Source organism: Chionomys nivalis, chromosome 20 (genome assembly GCF_950005125.1).
Source record: "Chionomys nivalis chromosome 20, mChiNiv1.1, whole genome shotgun sequence".
Lineage (NCBI taxonomy): Eukaryota > Metazoa > Chordata > Mammalia > Rodentia > Cricetidae > Chionomys > Chionomys nivalis.
The window spans coordinates 23,969,588-23,990,631 of record NC_080105.1 but is presented as its reverse complement, the minus strand read 5'-3'; the positions used below and the strand labels follow the sequence as shown (position 1 = coordinate 23,990,631).

Sequence of the window (21,044 nt, the reverse complement as noted above, 5' to 3'; positions counted from 1 at the left end):
ATATTTACAGAGGAAGGTATAGGAGCCCATTTGATTAAGAAGAGGACTGCCCCAATCCTACATCCACACTGGTGTTCAAACAAAACCCATGGTACTAGTTGTGTGCTTTCACAGTCCATATGGCTTGTATGGCGACATGGAAAAAAGTCTAAGGTGTGAAAGCTGTGGGGAAGGACTCATGTCCAAGGCCAGGAAGAGGCTGGCTGTGAAGTGTCCCAGGTCAAGGAATAGTTCGTTCATGGGAGGGGCCAGTCACTCCCGATCGGGGTTGGGGTGGGGATGGGGCGTTGAGGAGGGGCTGAAATCAGCATCCATCCGGTCTTGATTGAAAATTCACTGCAGGTGTGGATGAAGACATTCAGTGCGTCTGTCTGCAAAAGGGTCCCAAAGGAAGCTAAAGGCAAAGGTCTGAGGTCTTGGGGCTTGTCTTTCTTTGCTTTGAAGCCAAGGCCTTGAGCACTTGAGTCCTTGGCTAGCTGACTGTTGGGTGTTTGGGAATTTCTAAAGTGGAGTGCTTCCCCCGGGAAGCCATGGTCTGTTGTCTATGTGGTCTAAGGAACTCCCAAAGGGGTTGAACCTGTTCGGGCTCTTGGGGCCAGACTGGATTTGGAGTTGGGTGGGTCCCTGGGGATTGGAGGTGGCTGTTCAGGGTTCTCTGGAAGAGAGCAGCCATGAGCTTGAGCAGGGATCCTAGGAGCAAGCTCTTTGGCAATCCTGAGCTGGCTACAGGGCTTGCCTCTTAAAAGGGAGGGGAGAGAGCAGATCTGCTCTGGAGTGAGCAGTTGCCAGCAATGCCAGGGCAGAGAGCATCCTCAGTTCACCTCCTAGAATACCTGCTCTTGTAATCTCTGAGGGACTTGGCCATGAGAGGGGCGCTTTTCTTCAGCTGGGTCTTGTTGCTGGGGCCCAAGGGCAGGCGGGGAGCCCTCTGCAGTGGGCCAGGGGCCAAGGCTCCAGGAAGGTTGTTCTCTTTGGAGGGGGCTCCCCCTCCCCTGGCCCCTGCCTGTCCAGTGGCAGCCTGCTGGCTTTGGTTGGCGACTTTGGCAGGGAAGGGGATCATCTTGGCCTGGCGAGCTTGGCTCTTCTTGGCTTGGGCCCTTTGGATGCGCTCTCTCAGGCCTTGCAGCAGGACCTGGCGGGCCTCCTGCTGCTGGAGGTGAGTCTGCCTCTCAGCCTGGGCCTGAGTTGTCTGGCCATGGCAGATCTGGGGCCTGCACTCCTCCTCTTGTGCCTTGGCTGGTTGGCTGGGGCAGTTGGGCTTAGCAAGGCACCCTTGGTGCACTTTGGGTAGGAGATGAGGGCCAGGGGCGGGACCCGAATAGACTGGGGTTTTCAGGTTCACCCTGCAGGCCCAAGGGGCGGCTTCTTGCTTGCTCTGCAAGGAAGAAGAGTCCTGGCCATCCGGGGGCAAGCAGGCTTGGCGACTGGAGCTCAGCTCTGGAAAGCAACTGGCAGGCAGCAGACTCTGCTCCTTGCAGTTTGGAGACTCGCTCCGAGGAACCTTGGCTCCAGGACTATCGGGACTCCGGGCCTCAGCTTTCCAGGGGCATTTCCTCTTCTTGCCCTTGCCCAGAGGCAGTGTCGAGGAAGAAGAAGGGCAGTCATAGTTGAGGCAAGCCTCGAAAGAACCGGCCGGGTACAAGTCCGGGTTCCTCTGTGGGCTCCTCCTGCTGCCCCCCACGACCTCTCTGTCATCTCCTGCACGTGCCCGCGAAGCAGCAGGCTCATGCGCCTCGTCCTCCTCTGCCGGCTTTCGGGGTGCCTGCTCTCTTGTCAGTCTCATCTGCAAGGCAAGGTCCTGTGGCTCCGCCTTGGCCTGGCGCTCCAAGGGCGACCTCTCTGACCACTTGGCGGCTAAGTCCTTGGCAAAGGGGACCAGGAGCTGCTCTCTCCTCAGCAGCTTGATGGTCTGCCTGAAGCCAATCTCCGCCAGGGTGTCGCACAGGATGGGCACTGAAGAGAGTTTCTTCAGGGTTTTGTAGAGCTTGTCTGGCTCTGTCTCTGTGTGCAGGCGCTCCCGCAACTTCTGAAGGGCTTTTAAGCGCTTGGCGGACCCCCCCATCTCCAATGTGGGGACTGGACCTTCGGGGACACGCGAAAGCAGCAAGCCCCCTCGAGTTCGCTAGAACCCTGCCTGGGGACGCGCTAGGCACTCTGCTGGCAGAGGACAGTGCCTCTGGGCTGGCCTGACTGTCAGCTGCCTCTCTTTCCCCTTTGTGCAGGGCTGCTCTGCTCACCTTTATTGGAAGCTGGTGGGTGGGGAAAGCGTCCTCACACCTTCCCAACCAATCAGCAGCCTAGGCTGCTTCTCCTGGACACGCCCTTTTCCTGCCTACAGCTCCGCTAGACACGCCCACTCTTCAGCTCCTGCCTGCCTTCCCCTGCTTCCCCAAACCCCAAGGGCACAGAACTCTACCCCCCCCCCAACCAAACACACACATACTCACACACTAAATGGTGAGCCCTGCCATTGGGGGGAGCCTCTTTAAGTCCTTTGGTCTGTCCTGTCTGCTGACTTTCCAGCGAGTAGGATCAACTGTGGGGAATGCCCCGCCACAGGGACATGCCCTGCATTTACACACTCACACAGCAGGAACAAGAAAAGGATGGAATCCCATCTCTGCCTATTTCTAGGCAATGCAAAATGGCTAGGGTGGCACCTCACCTGAGCCTCATTAGGGCAAGAGATTTTCCTTGCTGACCTGGAAGGTCACAAGACTTGTGCTCCATCAACTGTCAGGCAGAACAGGCACTCTCCTTCTTCCCCCTACTTCTAATGCTTGCCACAGGCCAGTTGCACAAAGATGTCTAAAGCAGGTGCATATACAAACACCCTAGACACCACCACTTTTCATTGTGGTTTCCCACTTAATCTGTGGTTCTTTATTTCCAAATTTGTCCTGTTATTCCAATTCATTCTCTCTCTTTCTGTTTGTCTTTCCTTGTCCGGCTGGCTACCTGACTCTTCTCCTTTTGTCCTCAGTGTCTCTCTCATACACACACTCGAGCGCACGCGCTCACACACAAACACACACACATGTAGGCACGTTAAACGTTTCCACCACCCATTCGGGACATCACATCTTCCAGTTGTCCTCCTTTCTGTTATTCTCAAAACTTTGTTATACTCTGCTAAACACAATTCTGTTTATCTCTACAGGTTTTGAGTGAGTGGACACTGGGACCTTGAAATCCAGGACTTCTCAAAAGGGTGGGACTAAGGCTGTTTTCTACACACCTGTTATCATTCCCTAATGGGATAAAATCTGCGGGGTCTCTCAACCCTTGGAAAATATGTCCTCCCTTCTTTACTGAATAGAAAACACACACACACACACAAACACACAAGCACATTCAAATAAACACAAACACACACAGATGCACCTTTTCCTTTTAGTTTTGTTTTTGACATTGATTTCGGGTGTCTTTATTTTTAATTAGATTTAGACACTCTTCTTTCCATTTTACCTTTTGGTTCTGGGGAGTGCATGCATACATGTCTGCACGCCGAATTTTTATCACAGATTGTGTATCAATTATTTATGCTCCTAGGTATCCAAAAGTCTATGTATGTTTGTCTTTATATCAATCTATCTTTGAGGATGTATCTCTCTCTTTCTGTTCTCTAGATGTAACAGAACCTAGAAACTATGAATAAACTTAGATGCCAAGGATCTATGTATCGATATACTCAATCTTTATTATGATATGTATACTTCTTAAAATAAATAAATAAATAAATAGATAGATAAATAAATAAATATCCATATTTACAGAGAAAGGTATAGGAGCCCATTTGCATAGGAAGAGGACTGCCCCAATCCTACATCCACACTGGTGTTCAAACAAAACCCTCTGGTGCTAGTTGTGTGCTATCATAGTCCACATGGCTTGTATGGCGACTTGGAAAAAGTCTAAGGTGTGAAAGCTGAGGGGAAGGAGTCATGTCCAAGGCCAGGAAGAGGCTGGTGTGAAGTGTCCCAGGTCAAGGAATAGTTCGTTCATGGGAGGGGCCAGCCACTCCAGATCGGGGGTGGGGTAGGGGTGGGGGGTGAGGAGGGGCTGAAATCAGCATCCATCCAGTCTTGATTGAAAATTCACTGCAGGTGTGGATGAAGACATTCAGTGTGTCTGTCTTCAAAAGGGTCCCAAAGGAAGCTAAAGGCAAAGGTCTGAGGTCTTGGCGCTCGTCTTTCTTTGCTTTGAAGCCAAGGCCTTGAGCACTTGAGTCCTTGGCAAGCTGACTGTTGGGTGTTTGGGAATTTCTAAAGTGGAGTGCTTCCCCTGGGAAGCCATGGTCTGTTGTCTATGTGGTCTAAGGCACTCCCAAAGGGGTTGAACCTGTTCGGGCTCTTGGGGCCAGACTGGATTTGGAGTTGGGTGGGTCCCTGGGGATTGGAGGTGGCTATTCAGGGTTCTCTGTAAGAGGGCAGCCATGAGCTTGAGCAGGGATCCTAGGAGCAAGCTCTTTGGCAATCCTGAGCTGGCTACTGGGCTTGCCTGTTATAAGGGAGGGGAGAGAGCAGATCTGCTCTGGAGTGAGCAGTTGCCAGCAATGCCAGGGCAGAGAGCATCCTCAGTTCACCTCCTAGAATACCTGCTCTTGTAATCTCTGAGGGACTTGGCCATGAGAGGGGCGCTTTTCTTCAGCTGGGTCTTGTTGCTGGGGCCCAAGGGCAGGCGGGGAGGCCTCTGCAGTGGGCCAGGGGCCAAGGCTCGAGGAAGGTTGTTCTTTTGGAGGGGGCTCCCCCTCCCCTGCCCCCTGCCTGTCCAGTGGCAGCCTGCTGGCTTTGGTTGGCGACCTGGCCAGGGAAGGGGATCATCTTGGTCTGGCGAGCTTGGCTATTCTTGGCTTGGGCCCTTTGGATGTGCTCTCTCAGGCCTTGCAGCATGAGCTGGCTGGCCTCCTGCTGCTGGAGGTGTGTTTGCCTCTCAGCCTGGGCCTGAGTTGTCTGGCCATGGCAGATCTGGGGCCTGCACTCCTCCTCTTGTGCCTTGGCTGGTTGGCTGGGGCAGTTGGGCTTAGCAAGGCACCCTTGGTGCACTTTGGGTAGGAGATGAGGGCCAGGGGCGGGACCCGAATAGACTGGGGTTTTCAGGTTCACCCTGCAGGCCCAAGAGGCGGCTTCTCGCTTGCTCTGCAAGGAAGAAGAGTCCTGGCCATCCGGGGGCAAGCAGGCTTGGCGACTGGAGCTCAGCTCTGGAAAGCAACTGGCAGGCAGCAGACTCTGCTCCTTGCAGTTTGGAGACTCGCTCCGAGGAACCTTGGCTCCAGGACTCTCAGGACTCTGGGCCTCAGCTTTCCAGGGGCGTTTCCTCTTCTTGCCCTTGCCCAGAGGCAGTGTCGAGGAAGAAGAAGGGCAGTCATAGTTGAGGCAAGCCTCGAAAGAACCGGCCGGGTACAAGTCCGGGTTCCTCTGTGGGCTCCTCCTGCTGCCCCCCACGACCTCTCTGGCATCTCCTGCACGTGCCCGTGCCCGAGAAGCAGCAGGCTCATGCGCCTCGTCCTCCTCTGCCGGCTTTCGGGGTGCCTGCTCTCTTGTCAGTCTCATCTGCAAGGCAAGGTCCTGTGGCTCCGCCTTGGCCTGGCGCTCCAAGGGCGACCTCTCTGACCACTTGGCGGCTAAGTCCTTGGCAAAGGGGACCAGGAGCTGCTCTCTCCTCAGCAGCTTGATGGTCTGCCTGAAGCCAATCTCCGCCAGGGTGTCGCACAGGATGGGCACTGAAGAGAGTTTCTTCAGGGTTTTGTAGAGCTTGTCTGGCTCTGTCTCTGTGTGCAGGCGCTCCCGCAACTTCTGAAGGGCTTTTAAGCGCTTGGCGGACCCCCCCATCTCCAATGTGGGGACTGGACCTTCGGGGACACGCGAAAGCAGCATGCCCCATCGAGTTCGCTAGAACCCTGCCTGGGGACGCGCTAGGCACTCTGCTGGCAGAGGACAGTGCTTCTGGGCTGGCCTGACTGTCAGCTGCCTCTTTCCCCTCTGTGCAGGGCTGCTCTGCTCAAGTTTATTTGGAAGCTGGTGGGTGGGGAAAGCGTGCTCACACCTTCCCAACCAATCAGCAGCCTAGGCTGCTTCTCCTGGACACGCCCTTTTCATGCCTACAGCTCCGCTAGACACGCCCACTCTTAGCTCCTGCCTGCCTTCCCCTGCCTCCCCAAACCCCAAGGGCACAGAACTCTGCTCCCTTTCCCCCAACACACACACACTCACACACTTAATGGTGATCCCTGTCATTGGGGGAGCCTCTTTAAGTCCTTTGGTCTGTCCTGTCTGCTGACTTTCCAGCGAGTAGGATCAACAGTGGGGAATGCCCCGCCACAGGGGCATGCCCTGCATTTACACACTCACACAGAAGGAACAAGAAAAGGATGGAATCCCATCTCTGCCTATTTCTGGGCAATGCAAAATGGCTAGGGAAGCACCTCACCTGAGCCTATTAGGGCAAGAGATTTTCCTTGCTGACCTGGAAGGTCACAAGACTTGTGCTCCATCAACTGTCAGGCAGAACAGGCACTCTCCTTCTTCCCCCTACTTCTAATGCTTGCCACAGGCCAGTTGCAAAAAGATGTCTAAAGCGGGTGCATATTCAAGCACCCTGGACACCACCACTTTTCATTGTGGTTTCCCACTTAATCTGTGGTTCTTTATTTCCAAATTTGTCCTTTTATTCCAATTCATTCTCTCTCTTTCTGTTTGTCTCTCCTTGTCGGGCTGGCTGCCTGGCTCTTCTCCTTTCGTCCTCAGTGTCTCTTTCATACACACACTCGAGCGCACGCGCACACACACAAACACACACACAGGTAAGCACGTTAAACGTTTCCACCACCCATTCGGGACATCACATCTTCCAGTTGTCCTCCTTTCTGTTATTCTCAAAACTTTGTTATACTCCGCTAAACACAACTCTGTTTATCTCTACAGGTTTTGAGTGAGTGGACACTGGGACCTTGAAATCCAGGACTTCTCAAAAGGGTGGGACTAAGGCTGTTTTCTACACACCTGTTATCATTCCCTAATGGGATAAAATAAGTGGATTCTCTCAACCCTTGAAAATATGTCCTCCCTTTTTTCTCTACTGAATAGAAAACACACACACACACAAGCACACAAGCACATTCAAATAAACACAAACTCACACAGATGCACCTTTTCCTTTTTAATTTTGTTTTGAACATTAATTTCTGGTATCTTTATTTTTAATTAGATTTAGACAATCTTCTTTCCATTTTACCTTTTGGTTCTTGGGGAGTGCATGCATACATGTCTGCATGCCGAATTTTTATCACAGATTGTGTGTAAATTATTTATGCTCCTAGGTGTCCAAAAGTCTATGTGTTTTTGTCTTTATATCAATCTATATTTGAGGATATCTCTCTCTCTCTCTATTCTCTAGATGTAACAGAACCAAGAAACTATGAATAAACTTAGATGCCAAGGATCTATGTATCGATATACTCAATCTTTATTACGAATGTATACTTCTTAAAATAAATAAATAAATAGATAAATAAACAAACAAATATCCATATTTACAGAGAAAGGTATAGGAGCCCATTTGCATAAGAATCCTACATCCACACTGGTGTTCAAACAAAACCCATGGTACTAGTTGAGTGCTTTCACAGTCCACATGGCATGTATGGCGACATGGAAAAAAGTCTTAGGTGTGAAAGCTGAGGGGAAGAAGTCATGTCCAAGGCCAGGAAGAGGTTGGCTGTGAAGTGTCCCAGGTCAAGGAATAGTTCGTTCATAGGAGGGGCCAGCCACTCCCGAACCCAATGGGGGTGGGGTGTGGTTGGGGGGTTGAGGAGGGGCTGAAATCAGCATCCATCCAGTCTTGATTGAAAATTCACTGCAGGTGTGGATGAAGACGTTCGGTGCCTCTGTCTGCAAAAGGGTCCCAAAGGAAGCTAAAGGCAAAGGTCTGAGGTCTTGGGGCTCCTCTTTCTTTGCTTAGAAGCCAACGCCTTGAGCACTTGAGTCCTTGGCTAGCTGACTGTTGGGTGGGAATTTCCAAAGTGGAGTGCTTCCCCTGGGAAGCCATGGTCTGTTGTTGTGTATGTGGTCTAATGCCCTCCCAAAGGGGTTGAACCTGTTCGGGCTCTTGGGGCCAGACTGGATTTGGAGTTGGGTGGGTCCCTGGGGATTGGAGGTGGCTGTCCAGGGTTCTCTGGGAAGAGGGCAGCCATGAGCTTGAGCAGGGATCCTAGGAGCAAGCTCTTTGGCAATCCTGAGCTGGCTACAGGGCTTGCCTCTTAAAAGGGAGGGGAGAGAGCAGATCTGCTCTGGAGTGAGCAGTTGCCAGCAATGCCAGGGCAGAGAGCATCCTCAGTTCACCTCCTAGAATACCTGCTCTTGTAATCTCTGAGGGACTTGGCCATGAGAGGGGCGCATTTCTTCAGCTGGGTCTTGTTGCTGGGGCCCAAGGGCAGGCGGGGAGCCCTCTGCAGTGGGCCAGGGGCCAAGGCTCCAGGAAGGTTGTTCTCTTTGGAGGGGGCTCCCCCTCCCCCTGCCTGTCCAGCAGCAGCCTGCTGGCTTTGGTTGGCGACCTGGGCAGGGAAGGGGATCATCTTGGCCTGGCGAGCTTGGCTCTTCTTGGCTTGGGCCCTTTGGATGCGCTCTCTCAGGCCTTGCAGCAGGACCTGGCGGGCCTCCTGCTGCTGGAGGTGAGTCTGCCTCTCAGCCTGGGCCTGAGTTGTCTGGCCATGGCAGATCTGGGGCCTGCACTCCTCCTCTTGTGCCTTGGCTGGTTGGCTGGGGCAGTTGGGCTTAGCAAGGCACCCTTGGTGCACTTTGGGTAGGAGATGAGGGCCAGGGGCGGGACCCGAATAGACTGGGGTTTTCAGGTTCACCCTGCAGGCCCAAGGGGCGGCTTCTTGCTTGCTCTGCAAGGAAGAAGAGTCCTGGCCATCCGGGGGCAAGCATGCTTGGCTACTGGAGCTCAGCTTTGGAAAGCAACTGGCAGGCAGCAGACTCTGCTCCTTGCAGTTTGGAGACTCGCTCCTAGGAACCTTGGCTCCAGGACTCTCAGGACTCCGGGCCTCAGCTTTCCAGGGGCGTTTCCTCTTCTTGCCCTTGCGCAGAGGCAGTATCGAGGAAGAATAAGGGCAGTCATAGTTGAGGCAAGCCTCGAAAGAACCGGCCGGGTACAAGTCCGGGTTCCTCTGTGGGCTCCTCCTGCTGCCCCCCACGACCTCTATGGCATCTCCTGCACGTGCCTGTGCCCGAGAAGCAGCAGGCTCATGCGCCTCGTCCTCCTCTGCCGGCTTTAGGGGTGCCTGCTCTCTTGTCAGACTCATCTGCAAGGCAAGGTCCTGTGGCTCTGCCTTGGCCTGGCGCTCCAAGGGCGACCTCTCTGACCACTTGGCGGCTAAGTCCTTGGCAAAGGGGACCAGGAGCTGCTCTCTCCTCAGCAGCTTGATGGTCTGCCTGAAGCCAATCTCCGCCAGGGTGTCGCACAGGATGGGCACTGAAGAGAGTTTCTTCAGGGTTTTGTAGAGCTTGTCCGGCTCTGTCTCTGTGTGCAGGCGCTCCCGCAACTTCCGCAGGGCTTTTAAGCGCTTGGCGGACCCCCCCATCTCCAATGTGGGGACTGGACCTTCGGGGACACGCGAAAGCAGCACGCTCCCTCAAGTTCCCTAGAACCCTGCCTGGGGACGCGCTTGGCAGTCTGCTGGCAGAGGACAGTGCCTCTGGGCTGGCCTGACTGTCAGCTGCCTCTTTCCCCTCTGTGCAGGGCTGCTCTGCTCACCTTTATTTGGAAGCTGGTGGGTGGGGAAAGTGTCCTCACACCTTCCCAACCAATCAGCAGTTTAGGCTGCTTCTCTTGGACACGCCCTTTTCCTGCCTACAGCTCCGCTAGACACGCCCACTCTTCAGTTCCTGCCTGCCTTCCCCTGCTTCCCCAAACCCCAAGGGCACAGAACTCTGCCCCCCCCCCCAACCAAACACACACATACTCACACACTAAATGGTGATCCCTGCCATTGGGGGGAGCCTCTTTAAGTCCTTTGGTCTGTCCTGTCTGCTGACTTTCCAGCGAGTAGGATCAACAGTGGGGAATGCCCTGCCACAGGGGCATGCCCTGCATTTACACACTCACACAGCAGGAACAAGGAAAGGATGGAATCCCATCTCTGCCTATTTCTGGGCAATGCAAAATGGCTAGGGAGGCACATCACCTGAGCCTCATTAGGGCAAGAGATTTTCCTTGCTGACCTGGAAGGTCACAAGACTTGTGCTCCATCAACTGTCAGGCAGAACAGGCACTCTCCTTCTTCCCCCTACTTCTAATGCTTGCCACAGGCCAGTTGCAAAAAGATGTCTAAAGCAGGTGCATATACAAGCACCCCGGACACCACCACTTTTCATTGTGGTTTCCCACTTAATCTGTGGTTCTTTATTTCCAAATTTATCCTGGTATTCCAATTCATTCTCTCTCTTTCTTTTTATCTCTCCTTGTCTGGCTGGCTGCCTGGCTCTTCTCCTTTCGTCCTCAGTGTCTCTCTCATACACACACTCGAGCGCACGCGCTCACACACAAACACACACACATGTAGGCACGTTAAACGTTTCCACCACCCATTCGGGACCTCACATCTTCCAGTTGTCCTCCTTTCTGTTATTCTCAAAACTTTGTTATACTCCGCTAAACACAACTCTGTTTATCTCTACAGGTTTTCAGTGAGTGGACACTGGGACCTTGAAATCCAGGACTTTTCAAAAGGGTGGGACTAAGACTGTTTTCTACACACCTGTTATCATTCCCTAATGGGATAAAATCTGCGGATTCTCTCAACCCTTGGAAAATATGTCCTCCCTTCTTTCGCTACTGAATCGAAAACACACTCACACACACAAACACACAAGCACATTCAAATAAACACAAACACACACAGATGCACCTTTTCCTTTTAAGTTTTGTTTTTGACATTGATTTCTGGTGTCTTTATTTTTAATTAGATTTCGACACTCTTCTTTCTATTTTACCTTTTGGTTCTGGGGAGTGCATGCATACATGCCTGCACTCCGAATTTTTATCACAGATTGTGTATCAATTTTTTATGCTCCTTGGTGTCCAAAAGTCTATGTATGTTTGTCTTTATATCAATCTATCTTTGAGGATGTATCTCTCTCTCTCTATTCTCTAGATGTAACAGAACCTAGAAACTATGAATAAACTTAGATGCCAAGGATCTATGTATCGATATACTCAATCTTTATTACGATATGTATACTTCTTAAAATAAATAAATAAATAGATAGATAAATAAATATCCATATTTACAGAGAAAGGTATAGGAGCCCATTTGATTAAGAAGAGGACTGCCCCAATCAACATCCACACTGGTGTTCAAACAAAACCCATGGTACTAGTTGTGTGCTTTCACAGTCCATATGGCTTGTATGGCGACATGGAAAAAAGTCTAAGGTGTGAAAGCTGAGGAGAAGGACTCATGTCCAAGGCCAGGAAGAGGCTGGCTGTGAAGTGTCCCAGGTCAAGGAATAGTTCGTTCATGGGAGGGGCCAGCCACTCCCGATCGGGGTTGGGGTGGGGATGGGGCATTGAGGAGGGGCTGAAATCAGCATCCATCCGGTCTTGATTGAAAATTCACTGCAGGTGTGGATGAAGACATTCAGTGCGTCTGTCTGCAAAAGGGTCCCAAAGGAAGCTAAAGGCAAAGGTCTGAGGTCTTGGGGCTCGTCTTTCTTTGCCTTGAAGCCAAGGCCTTGAGCACTTGAGTCCTTGGCTAGCTGACTGTTGGGTGTTTGGGAATTTCCAAAGTGGAGTGCTTCCCCTGGGAAGCCATGGTCTGTTGTCTATGTGGTCTAAGGCACTCCCAAAGGGGTTGAACCTGTTCGGGCTCTTGGGGCCAGACTGGATTTGGAGTTGGGTGGGTCCCTGGGGATTCTAGGTGGCTGTCCAGGGTTGTCTGGAAGAGGGCAGCCATGAGCTTGAGCAGGGATCCTAGGAGCAAGCTCTTTGGCAATCCTGAGCTGGCTACAGGGCTTGCCTCTTAAAAGGGAGGGGAGAGAGCAGATCTGCTCTGGAGTGAGCAGTTGCCAGCAATGCTAGGGCAGAGAGCATCCTCAGTTCACCTCCTAGAATACCTGCTCTTGTAATCTCTGAGGGACTTGGCCATGAGAGGGGCGCTTTTCTTCAGCTGGGTCTTGTTGCTGGGGCCCAAGGGCAGGCGGGGAGCCCTCTGCAGTGGGCCAGGGGCCAAGGCTCCAGGAAGGTTGTTCTCTTTGGAGGGGGCTCCCCCTCCCCCGCCCCCTGCCTGTCCAGAGGCAGCCTGCTGGCTTTGGTTGGCGACCTGGGCAGGGAAGGGGATCATCTTGGCCTGGCGAGCTTGGCTCTTCTTGGCTTTGGCCCTTTGGATGTGCTCTCTCAGGCCTTGCAGCATGAGCTGGCGGGCCTCCTGCTGCTGGAGGTGAGTCTGCCTCTCAGCCTGGACCTGAGTTGTCTGGCCATGGCAGATCTTGGGCCTGCACTCCTCCTCTTGTGCCTTGGCTGGTTGGCTGGGGCAGTTGGGCTTAGCAAGGCACCCTTGGTGCACTTTGGGTAGGAGATGAGGGCCAGGGGCGGGACCCGAATAGACTGGGGTTTTCAGGTTCACCCTGCAGGCCCAAGGGGCGGCTTCTTGCTTGCTCTGCAAAGAAGAAGAATCTTGGCCATCCGGGGGAAAGCAGGCTTGGCGACTGGAGCTCAGCTCTGGAAAGCAACTGGCAGGCAGCAGACTCTGCTCCTTGCAGTTTGGAGACTCGCTCCTAGGAACCTTGGCTCCAGGACTCTCAGGACTCCGGGCCTCAGCTTTCCAGGGGCGTTTCCCTGGGTGGGTCCCTGGGGATTGGAGGTGGCTGTCCAGGGTTCTCTGGAAGAGGGCAGCCATGAGCTTGAGCAGGGATCCTAGGAGCAAGCTCTTTGGCAATCCTGGGATGGTTACTTGGCTTTCCTGTTGTAAGAGAGGGGAGAGAGCAGATCTCCTCCTGAGTGAGCAGTTGCCTTTGATCAAGGGTTAGAGAGTATCCTCACTTCACCTCCTAGAACACCTGTTCTTGTAATCCCTGAGAGATTTGGCCATCATTGGGGTGCTTTTCTTTAGCTGGTTCTTTTTGCTGGGTCCCGGGGGCCAAGTCTCCAGGAAGGCTGTTGTCTTTGAGGAGGCTCCCACCCCCTGTGTATCCGGAGGCACCTTCCTTGCTTTGGCTGGCGACCTCGGGAGGGCCTGAGGGTCTTTGCCATGAGAAGAGTGCCTTTCTCCAACTTGTTCTTTTTCTGTTTCCTAAGGGCATGTGGAATTGGGCTAGAATTCTCTCATACTCTCTCTCTCTCTCTGTGTCTTTGTGAGTGTCTGTCTGTAATGTCCAAAATAATATGAAATTATGGTAAAGAAAGAATGTAAAATTATGAATAATTGAAGAGTTGATACTGACCAACTAAATATGAAATTTTGATAATTGGAGAGCTGGTACTGACCGGCTAAATATGAAATTATGATATGAAAAATTTGAAGATCGGTATTGACCAATAATTTGGAAAAATCATGATTGTAAATTGTTGGTATTTGAAATGCTGAAAAAGAGGTTTTGACAGTGAATGTTGCGTATGCTGAGAATGTTAGCTCTATGATGTTTTGTACCAGCAGAAGAAATGTTTTCAACTCAGGCGATTCTACTCTCATTTAAAATATGAGAATATAGCCTCTGGGAGCATAATTATTCATAAAGCATTATGATATATCCTGACAAAAGTTATGTCCGATTCACAGGGGCTGAAAAGTATATATCTCTCCACTAATCTCTTTTCTTTACAGAGGTCGTCAGTCAATGACGGGTTTAAAGCTTCTCCTCCCCAGATACCTAAGACAGGAAATCTTGCAAAAGCCACTTTCCAAAGATGGGAAAATTTGGGTAATAGGCAGAAGACTTTGCCCAAGCCAGGCACGACCCATCTGTCCTGTTGCAGAAGCACGGGGGTTATTGAAATTTATAAGAGAGAGTGGATTGAAGGCCCGTATTTCTATATGGTGTGGCAGCCAGGCTCTGAAACCATAGGCCCTACCTGAGGTGGTCACATAACACTGTAGAGGCTGTCACTGCCTAACAAAGGGTCAGGATGTTGTTGTTCCTTTCTTTGTAATTTGGAGGATGCCTTATAGAGATGCTGATTCAAGCCTACCTGATACCTAGCATACACAGCAGACAAGTAGATGTGGTAGATGTGGACATGACAAAATGCCATTCACCTTTTTACCTAGGAGATAGGTCTGGTGTATTTTCCCCACTTCTGTGTTGGGGCCTACGGGCTCTAACAGTAGGTGAAGATGTAGATGCTGGTTATTTGTAGATGAGGATGTAAACACTGGTTGTGTGTAGCTGAGGATGTAGATTCTGGATATGTATAGTTGAGGACGTATGCTAGCTAATTACAGGTGAGGAAGTAGACCCTATTGAGAGTGCCATGTTGTTTTCCCCAATATATACACAATTTCCCCAGAGAATGTGAAAGTAAACACAGGCAAGTTGTGCATTAAAATGATTTAATGGCAATTTGTAGTTTTTCACAATGCTCTTAATATTGTTGATCAAAGCTCATCTGTCTCAGAGTTATCTGATTATGCATGAAGCTACATTAAGAAAGTTAAATCTGATATGCATGAAGCCACTTTAAGAAAATTAAGACAATATTCTGTCCTGAGTACCTCATGATCAGCAAGAGGCATGAGACCATTCTCTCAAGGGTTAAAACAGGTTGACACATGAGTTGAGGATTTGCTTTTTAAGTAGTATAAATGTGTCAGATGTAAGAAAATATTTTTTGAAAAGTCACAGAATTCGTGAGGAGAAGTTTCTGAGTTAAGGCAGTCTCAGTTCTATCTACTCAGAGTTCTTTTCACTTAAAAACCCACTTTGCCCCCACACAGTAGCTGTTCTACCTTTCTGGGTGCTGGGCCTACACACAGCTGTCATTTTACCCAAGAACATCTTGTCTCCTGTAAATAATTGTTATAATTCTTTCAAAGAAGGGAGACATGAAGATTAAATCTGACAACACTTAATGTGAATTCCTTCATAGGTGAAGAAGTGATGTATCGAGATGTGTTTAATGGCCGAAATGCTAGACCAGCATCTGATGCATTGGTTAGCTGAAAAATGGAGGTTTTGCTTAGAACAGGGTACACAGTCATTAGCCTAAGCCTCTTAGGAAACAGTCCCCTTTTTGCTGCTGTTTCTGTTTAAAGCCTGCTTGTTTGAAGAAGAAACCAAGGAAGTGTGGCCTTTCCTGTAACTACTGGTAGAGCAAGAAAGAGAGAGAATGACCTGAAGTGGAAACACACAGTGGTTACAGTGTGCATTTCTGAAGATACTTGGTGAGATCTCGGTTTTCACAGTGAGTTCTCCATCGATACCTGTGGGGAAAAGTGAGACAGGGAAGAAATGATTGCCCTGAACTCTTCTGTCACACACATACTCAAACCTTGGGGCAGGGAAAAGAAATAGTGTTACCACTGACACTAGGAAGGTTATCATCTGGGCCAAGATCTAATGTGAAAGACAGGCTAGAGCTGTACCCAGAAACTACTAACTGAGAGAGCTCTGTGTACATGGCAGTTTGAGTCTCTCCAGACTATGAGCAGAGCACAGGATGCTCAATGTCAATGTGACATTACACACATGGTACAGTGAACTGATCTACAAGTAATCTGAAGGCCTGATGAGGGAGTAGTCAAATGTGGGAATTCTCACAATCTAGAGAAATTCCCTAAAACCAATGATGTTGCTAAAGGTCCCACCTGTACCTGTGGTGCCCTGTATCACACTTGGGCCTTAGAAAGACTAGCATAAATCAACAGAACCAGCAATTTCTCTTTCCAAAGTTCTAACATACCATGCTTTAATGGCTTGTGGTGCTTGCACAATAATCTTTGCACATTTTATGGATTCAGTGATGTCATCCTGGAGCAAAACTGAAAGACAGGGGTGAGGAATGACAAGGACTGTTACAGAACTCATTTTAGTTTGGATCCAGGCAGCTTTCTTCAGTGACACTGAGCAGTCTATACAAAAAAGTGCATTCCAAGCTACCATGCACCTGTGATTATTGGAGACAGTCTCGATTCTATCCCGATGACACACTGTACATCATTTTATTTCTCAGTTTTAAAGTTCCTGGATGTTGGAATATACTTAATTGGTAGAGTGTTCTTAGGATTCCAGCACTGATTAAAAAGTTGAGAACATATTGTAATAATGAGGAGTCACTGGAGACTGTGTGACTGTCAGCTACTATGAGGGAAGTTCCTCTTCATTCTCACGCTGGAACCTACCTTTGAAATTTTATCCTGAAGGTAAACGGCCTGAACAGATTGCTCAGTGGCTAAGAGACCTGGATGCTCTTACACAGAATTTGATTCCCAGCACCCACATGGCAGCCCTTAAGGATCTGTAACTCCCGTTCCAGGAAATGGAAGCCCTTTTCTGGCTTCCACAGGTACCAAGCACACAAGTAGTACATGGTCCTTTATGCAGGAAAAACACCCACATCCATGAAGATAAATTATTACTTTAAGAAAGACAATAGTGAACGATCCTTGGTTGAATAAAGCTCTTCCTAGGAATTTATGACCAGGAAAATAAAAGGAGCCATGTGCTCTAAGACTCAAGACTTGGGGCCGAGGAGATGGGTCAGGGTTAAGAGCACTGACTGGCCTCCAGAATCTTGAGTTCAATTCCAAGCAATCATATAGTGGCTCACAGCCATCAATCATAAGATCTGGTGCCCTTGTCTCTCATGCAGACAGAAACTGTTAACATAATAAATACATAAACCTTAAAAAGAAAAACTCAAGACTTAAGCATTATATTTTCAGCATAGAGAATATTGCTGCTGCAGTTTTATTCACTATAATGATAATCCGGGCCAATATTCTATGAATGTAGTTCTAAATAATAACCAACTCATGAACCCATGCAAATATAATTTAATTTGGGTATAATTGTAAAATCTTTACATGCTTCTATGTGAGTACTTATGTGCGTGATATAACTCTACATGGACCTACAGCATAGATTTATAGTCTAAAAGAATGTTGTCCAGAGGTTTCTATTTACATCAGCACTCTTAGCAGGCAAACTTGGAATGATATTCCTCTTTCACTATAGTTTCTAAGACATTTCAATGACTGTAGATATGTCTATACTATGCCTTTAAAGACAGGCTAAGTAGGCTTTAAAATGTCCCACAATCTCTTTTCTCTTGAAAAAAAAAAAAAGGAAGATTCCCAGGGGGGGGGGGAATCAGTATTATTGATAGGAGTAGTTCTTTACTGTAATAATTTCTTCCAACCTCAATTTTCCTGTAAATAAATTTGCAAGGACAAAAAAAAAGAAAATATTACTAACCAAGTTTAGCAGAGTAGGAATTAATAGTTCACTGCCTGCTGAAAATGTAGCAAGTCTCCAGTTCAGTTCCTATACTAGAAGAATAGAACAACCTGAACCAATTTTATTCATGCACCACAAATTATATATTGCTTCTGCAGTTGTATGAGTTTAAGTTGTACCATCCCAGGCCTCTATCCTGTTAAAAACTTGTTTTTCTCTTGTTAAAAATAAGTTTCATCTTAAATACATAGATCTATGTTATTTTATTAGATGATATAATGTCTAGAAATAGATTGTTTGCACATGCATTCTAAAGAGTCATAAAATAGACTTCCATATTTGTAATTCACAATAATATCTCTCAACACTGAAAGTACATCAATACATATAAATAAAAGCCAGTTGGATAAATTGCCAGTGACTTAGTGGTACTCTGTCAGATCATCTTTATTATAGTACATACTAGAAATTTGTATAATAAAATGACCCTATAACAATATCCATAACTACCCCTACATAAACAGTGAGAATGAAAATCTTCAGGAAAAAATACAAAAATAAGGTGACCTACAATAATGTGGTACATATTCCAGAAACATTTATGCTATGAAATGACAATCTCCTAGAAATATTTATTTTTATTAATTTTAATTATTTTTCTGTCAACAGGTGAGTGCATGTGAGAATAGGTTTAAAAATTCCACCAAGTTTACCTGATACCCGATCTTTAGTTCTTAAATTTTGATTAATTTAAAATGTGTGTTGATGTGTGTGGTGGTATGTTATGAGTAAACTTGCTCATGTATGTTTGTATGTGTAGAAATCAGAGGAAAGCCTAAGGAACAGTTATTGTGTTTGATACAGAGTCTGCACAGAAATCAGATTACAGATTAGGATCTGCTTGTTGGTCAGAGAGTCCCATGGATCTGCATGTCTCAGAATCCCCAGTGTTGGTCTTAAAATTGTGTGCTCAGCTTTTATGTGGGTGCTGAGCATCTTAGATGACTCTTATCATTGAGATATCTTCCAAGCTTCTGTTTATTTTGTTTATTCATTCAGTGATTTTGGATGCAAATCTAAGGTCCTCTGATTGGTAGACAGGGCATTCTATCACCAAACTAGGATCTAAGCCTAATGTCTTTCTTGGCTAATTTTGGTGTGTTTAAAATTTATAAAAGTCTCCCCAAGTTCCTGATGCTTTGTTCAGTGTGTCTCTTGCAAAGAATCTCTGATCTCGAAAATAAGAGCAGGTGGGATGTGTGATAGCCCTCTAAATGTGCTTTGTCTTACCGCTGCAGGGTATCCCACAGCCATTCGATGTTTTTGGAGTTTTGCCATCATCACACCAATATTGGCTATTGATTTGAAATATCCCATAGCTGCTGATTTTTTTTCGATAGTTGTGGGTTTCATACTTTGAATTAAACTTACTCACATACTGGGCCATACACACCCCTAGAAAGAAAAAAAAATAATCAATATGCAGAAACATCAAATGATTCATATTGGATATCAAAATTAGACCCTTAAGCTAACTGTATTTTATAAGTGATTTACTCTATAAGTATAATCATATGATGAAACTATAAAATATGCTACCACTATTTCAGACCAGGTCTAGCTGTGTTACTCAGGGTAGTTTCTGGTCTCAAGTGATCCTCTCCTTCTACCTTTGAAGTACATGGAATAGCAAGTGACTTTCAAATGCCCCAAAGAATTTTTTTTGAGGACAAATCAATTTGACTGAAAACAAACAGAAGAATATTTTTTTTTTGGAAAAAATACTCAAAGAGATGGACTGAACACAGCGGTGCTCACTTTTATTCCCAGCAATCAGTAGGCAGTGGCCTGTGAATTTGTGGGGATTTGAGACCAGTCTGGTCTCCTTAGCAAATGACAGGCCACTCAGTGTTATACAGTGAAAGAAAGACCTTACTCCCAAAATATTGTAGCTGTTTCTTCTATTGTTTTCTCCTACTGCATCTATCCTCAAGATACTTCTGTCTACAATAGAACCACAAATATGGGTTAGCTGGATTTAATAAATTAATATCAAATAGATAGGCTAATAAAAGATGTTCCTATGAGAAAAATAAGGATTTCTTCAGAGAAATGTTCTCATAACCAAGCTGAATTTACATGTTAATTTAGAATTCTTTTTTCTTCTCTGTGTCACTAAGTATCTTACTTTGGCCCAGAACATGCAAAAATTTCTTGCTTAAGTGTCCCATTGCTTGGATTCCAAAATGTGTACCATAAAAAATGGCTGATGAGATTATTGAAAGGAAGAACATTCAAACAAAACAGGTTATTCGGCTTTTCCATCCATCCATTCATTCATCACCCATCTCTTCATCTATCCACACATACACCTGTCTGTTTATTTGCTCATGGACAAATAGTTGTTGAGTAGTAATCTCTTTTGTCAAATATAACAAGCACATTAGTTACATTTGAATAGATGTAGTAAGCCATGAACAACCTTTCTTCATCCCTCTCTTCCATTTTGCAAAACAAGAGGCCATCCCAGAGTGAAGAAGCATACTACATTGTTTCATTTGTTGTTTCAGAAGACCTCATTTTAGCAGCAACTAGGGGGGGAATAGAATCTCTATGCCCTGAACAGGAAGTTTATAAACTTGGAATAATTTTCTCACAGAAGGTTTATACCATGGAAAGAGAAATAAAGACAGATATCAGTCACTCCAGGCTGTCAGAACTCAAGTTGTGAATGAGTCAATTCTCCCACCTTTTCCCATCCCCATCTGCACTATTGATTCCAAAGTAACTGGAAAACCCAATGAAACTCCAAGAGTACCTGAACATGGCACCATTTCTCTTCCAATATCATCACCCAAGTATCGCTGATAAAAAAAACAAAAATGTTTTTAATCAAATTAAGGATAACACACAGGAAGCTTATTGACTCCAGCTCCCTCTCTGCTTACTCATTGCTTCCTTGTACCTGTTCTCAAAAGGATTCTTATCTGGATGGATCAAGAGGCTGCTTATATGGATGGATCAAGAAGAGACTTACAGTTTTCCAGGCTGAATCCCCTGTAGCCCTCCATTCCATTTTTGTTCATAATTCTGGCAAACTCACAGAGTTCATAGACCTTAGCCTGGACAGTGACAAAAAGCAAGAGCAACCCCACATTAAGTAGAGCTCTCATGCTGCCTGGGAATCTACTCAACAACTACCAAGAGCAGGCAGGTCCAAGTATTTAAGCATCTTTTAAATCCCGGCATCCTTTAGTGTTTTATGGGCTCTACCTTTTGAGCTTTGTGCAAAGCTGGAAGACCTTATTGATCTACAAACTTCAAAAGCATTTTTATTTTCTCCCAATGTTTGAACAGAGATGTTCTGTTCTATAAATAAGGATAAAATGATACGGTTTAATTACTTGGCTCACAAAGAACCAGGAGATAGAATTCCTCCTAAAACATAAAGCCCATTTTATTTTATCTTGAATATGAATGATATAAAGAAAAAGAAATTAGTTTTGTTTTTGTACCCAAGAAGTGACTATAAAACAACAGTCTTTTAAAATTGAACTGTTTCATGTGCATTCTCCATTTTGTATTGCCTTTTTCACTTATCATCCTACATAGACCTTCACACAAAATGAATCTCTTAATACTTATTGTGACCCA

The 21,044-nt window shown here is 47.2% G+C and overlaps 4 protein-coding genes across 4 annotated transcripts; all 4 read right to left on the bottom strand.

The window, feature by feature from the left end:
- Positions 1 to 817: 817 nt before the first annotated feature.
- On the bottom strand, positions 818 to 2,062 carry LOC130862605 (elongin-A3 member D-like). Its single transcript, XM_057752326.1, has one exon. The coding sequence runs from the start codon at positions 2,060 to 2,062 to the stop codon at positions 818 to 820; it is 1,245 nt and encodes a 414-aa protein (XP_057608309.1).
- A 2,584-nt stretch (positions 2,063 to 4,646) lies between these two features.
- On the bottom strand, positions 4,647 to 5,831 carry LOC130862604 (elongin-A3 member D-like). The gene has a single exon (XM_057752325.1). The coding sequence runs from the start codon at positions 5,829 to 5,831 to the stop codon at positions 4,647 to 4,649; it is 1,185 nt and encodes a 394-aa protein (XP_057608308.1).
- Positions 5,832 to 8,335: 2,504 nt separating this feature from the next.
- LOC130862603 (elongin-A3 member D-like) lies at positions 8,336 to 9,580 on the bottom strand. The gene has a single exon (XM_057752324.1). It carries the CDS (start codon positions 9,578 to 9,580, stop codon positions 8,336 to 8,338), a length of 1,245 nt encoding a protein of 414 aa, XP_057608307.1.
- Positions 9,581 to 15,348: 5,768 nt separating this feature from the next.
- On the bottom strand, positions 15,349 to 20,563 carry LOC130863180 (lysozyme C-1-like). The gene is made up of 4 exons (XM_057753081.1): positions 20,428 to 20,563; positions 18,681 to 18,845; positions 15,895 to 15,973; positions 15,349 to 15,415 (listed from the first exon to the last, which is right to left on the bottom strand). Exons 1-4 carry the CDS (start codon positions 20,561 to 20,563, stop codon positions 15,349 to 15,351), a joined length of 447 nt encoding a protein of 148 aa, XP_057609064.1.
- Positions 20,564 to 21,044: the final 481 nt, after the last annotated feature.

Excerpts from the sequence above, each read along its gene's own strand:
- LOC130862605 (XM_057752326.1), bottom strand. The coding sequence starts at position 2,062 with ATGGGGGGGTCCGCCAAGCGCTTAAAAGCCCTTCAGAAGTTGCGGGAG.
- LOC130862603 (XM_057752324.1), bottom strand. The coding sequence starts at position 9,580 with ATGGGGGGGTCCGCCAAGCGCTTAAAAGCCCTGCGGAAGTTGCGGGAG.
- LOC130862604 (XM_057752325.1), bottom strand. The coding sequence starts at position 5,831 with ATGGGGGGGTCCGCCAAGCGCTTAAAAGCCCTTCAGAAGTTGCGGGAG.
- LOC130863180 (XM_057753081.1), bottom strand. The coding sequence starts at position 20,563 with ATGAGAGCTCTACTTAATGTGGGGTTGCTCTTGCTTTTTGTCACTGTC. Across the intron at positions 15,974-18,680 it reads CTGTGGGATACCCTGCAGCG|TTTTGCTCCAGGATGACATC; the intron begins GTAAGACAAAGC and ends CCTGTCTTTCAG. Across the intron at positions 15,416-15,894 it reads CCACAAGCCATTAAAGCATG|GTATCGATGGAGAACTCACT; the intron begins GTATGTTAGAAC and ends TTTTCCCCACAG.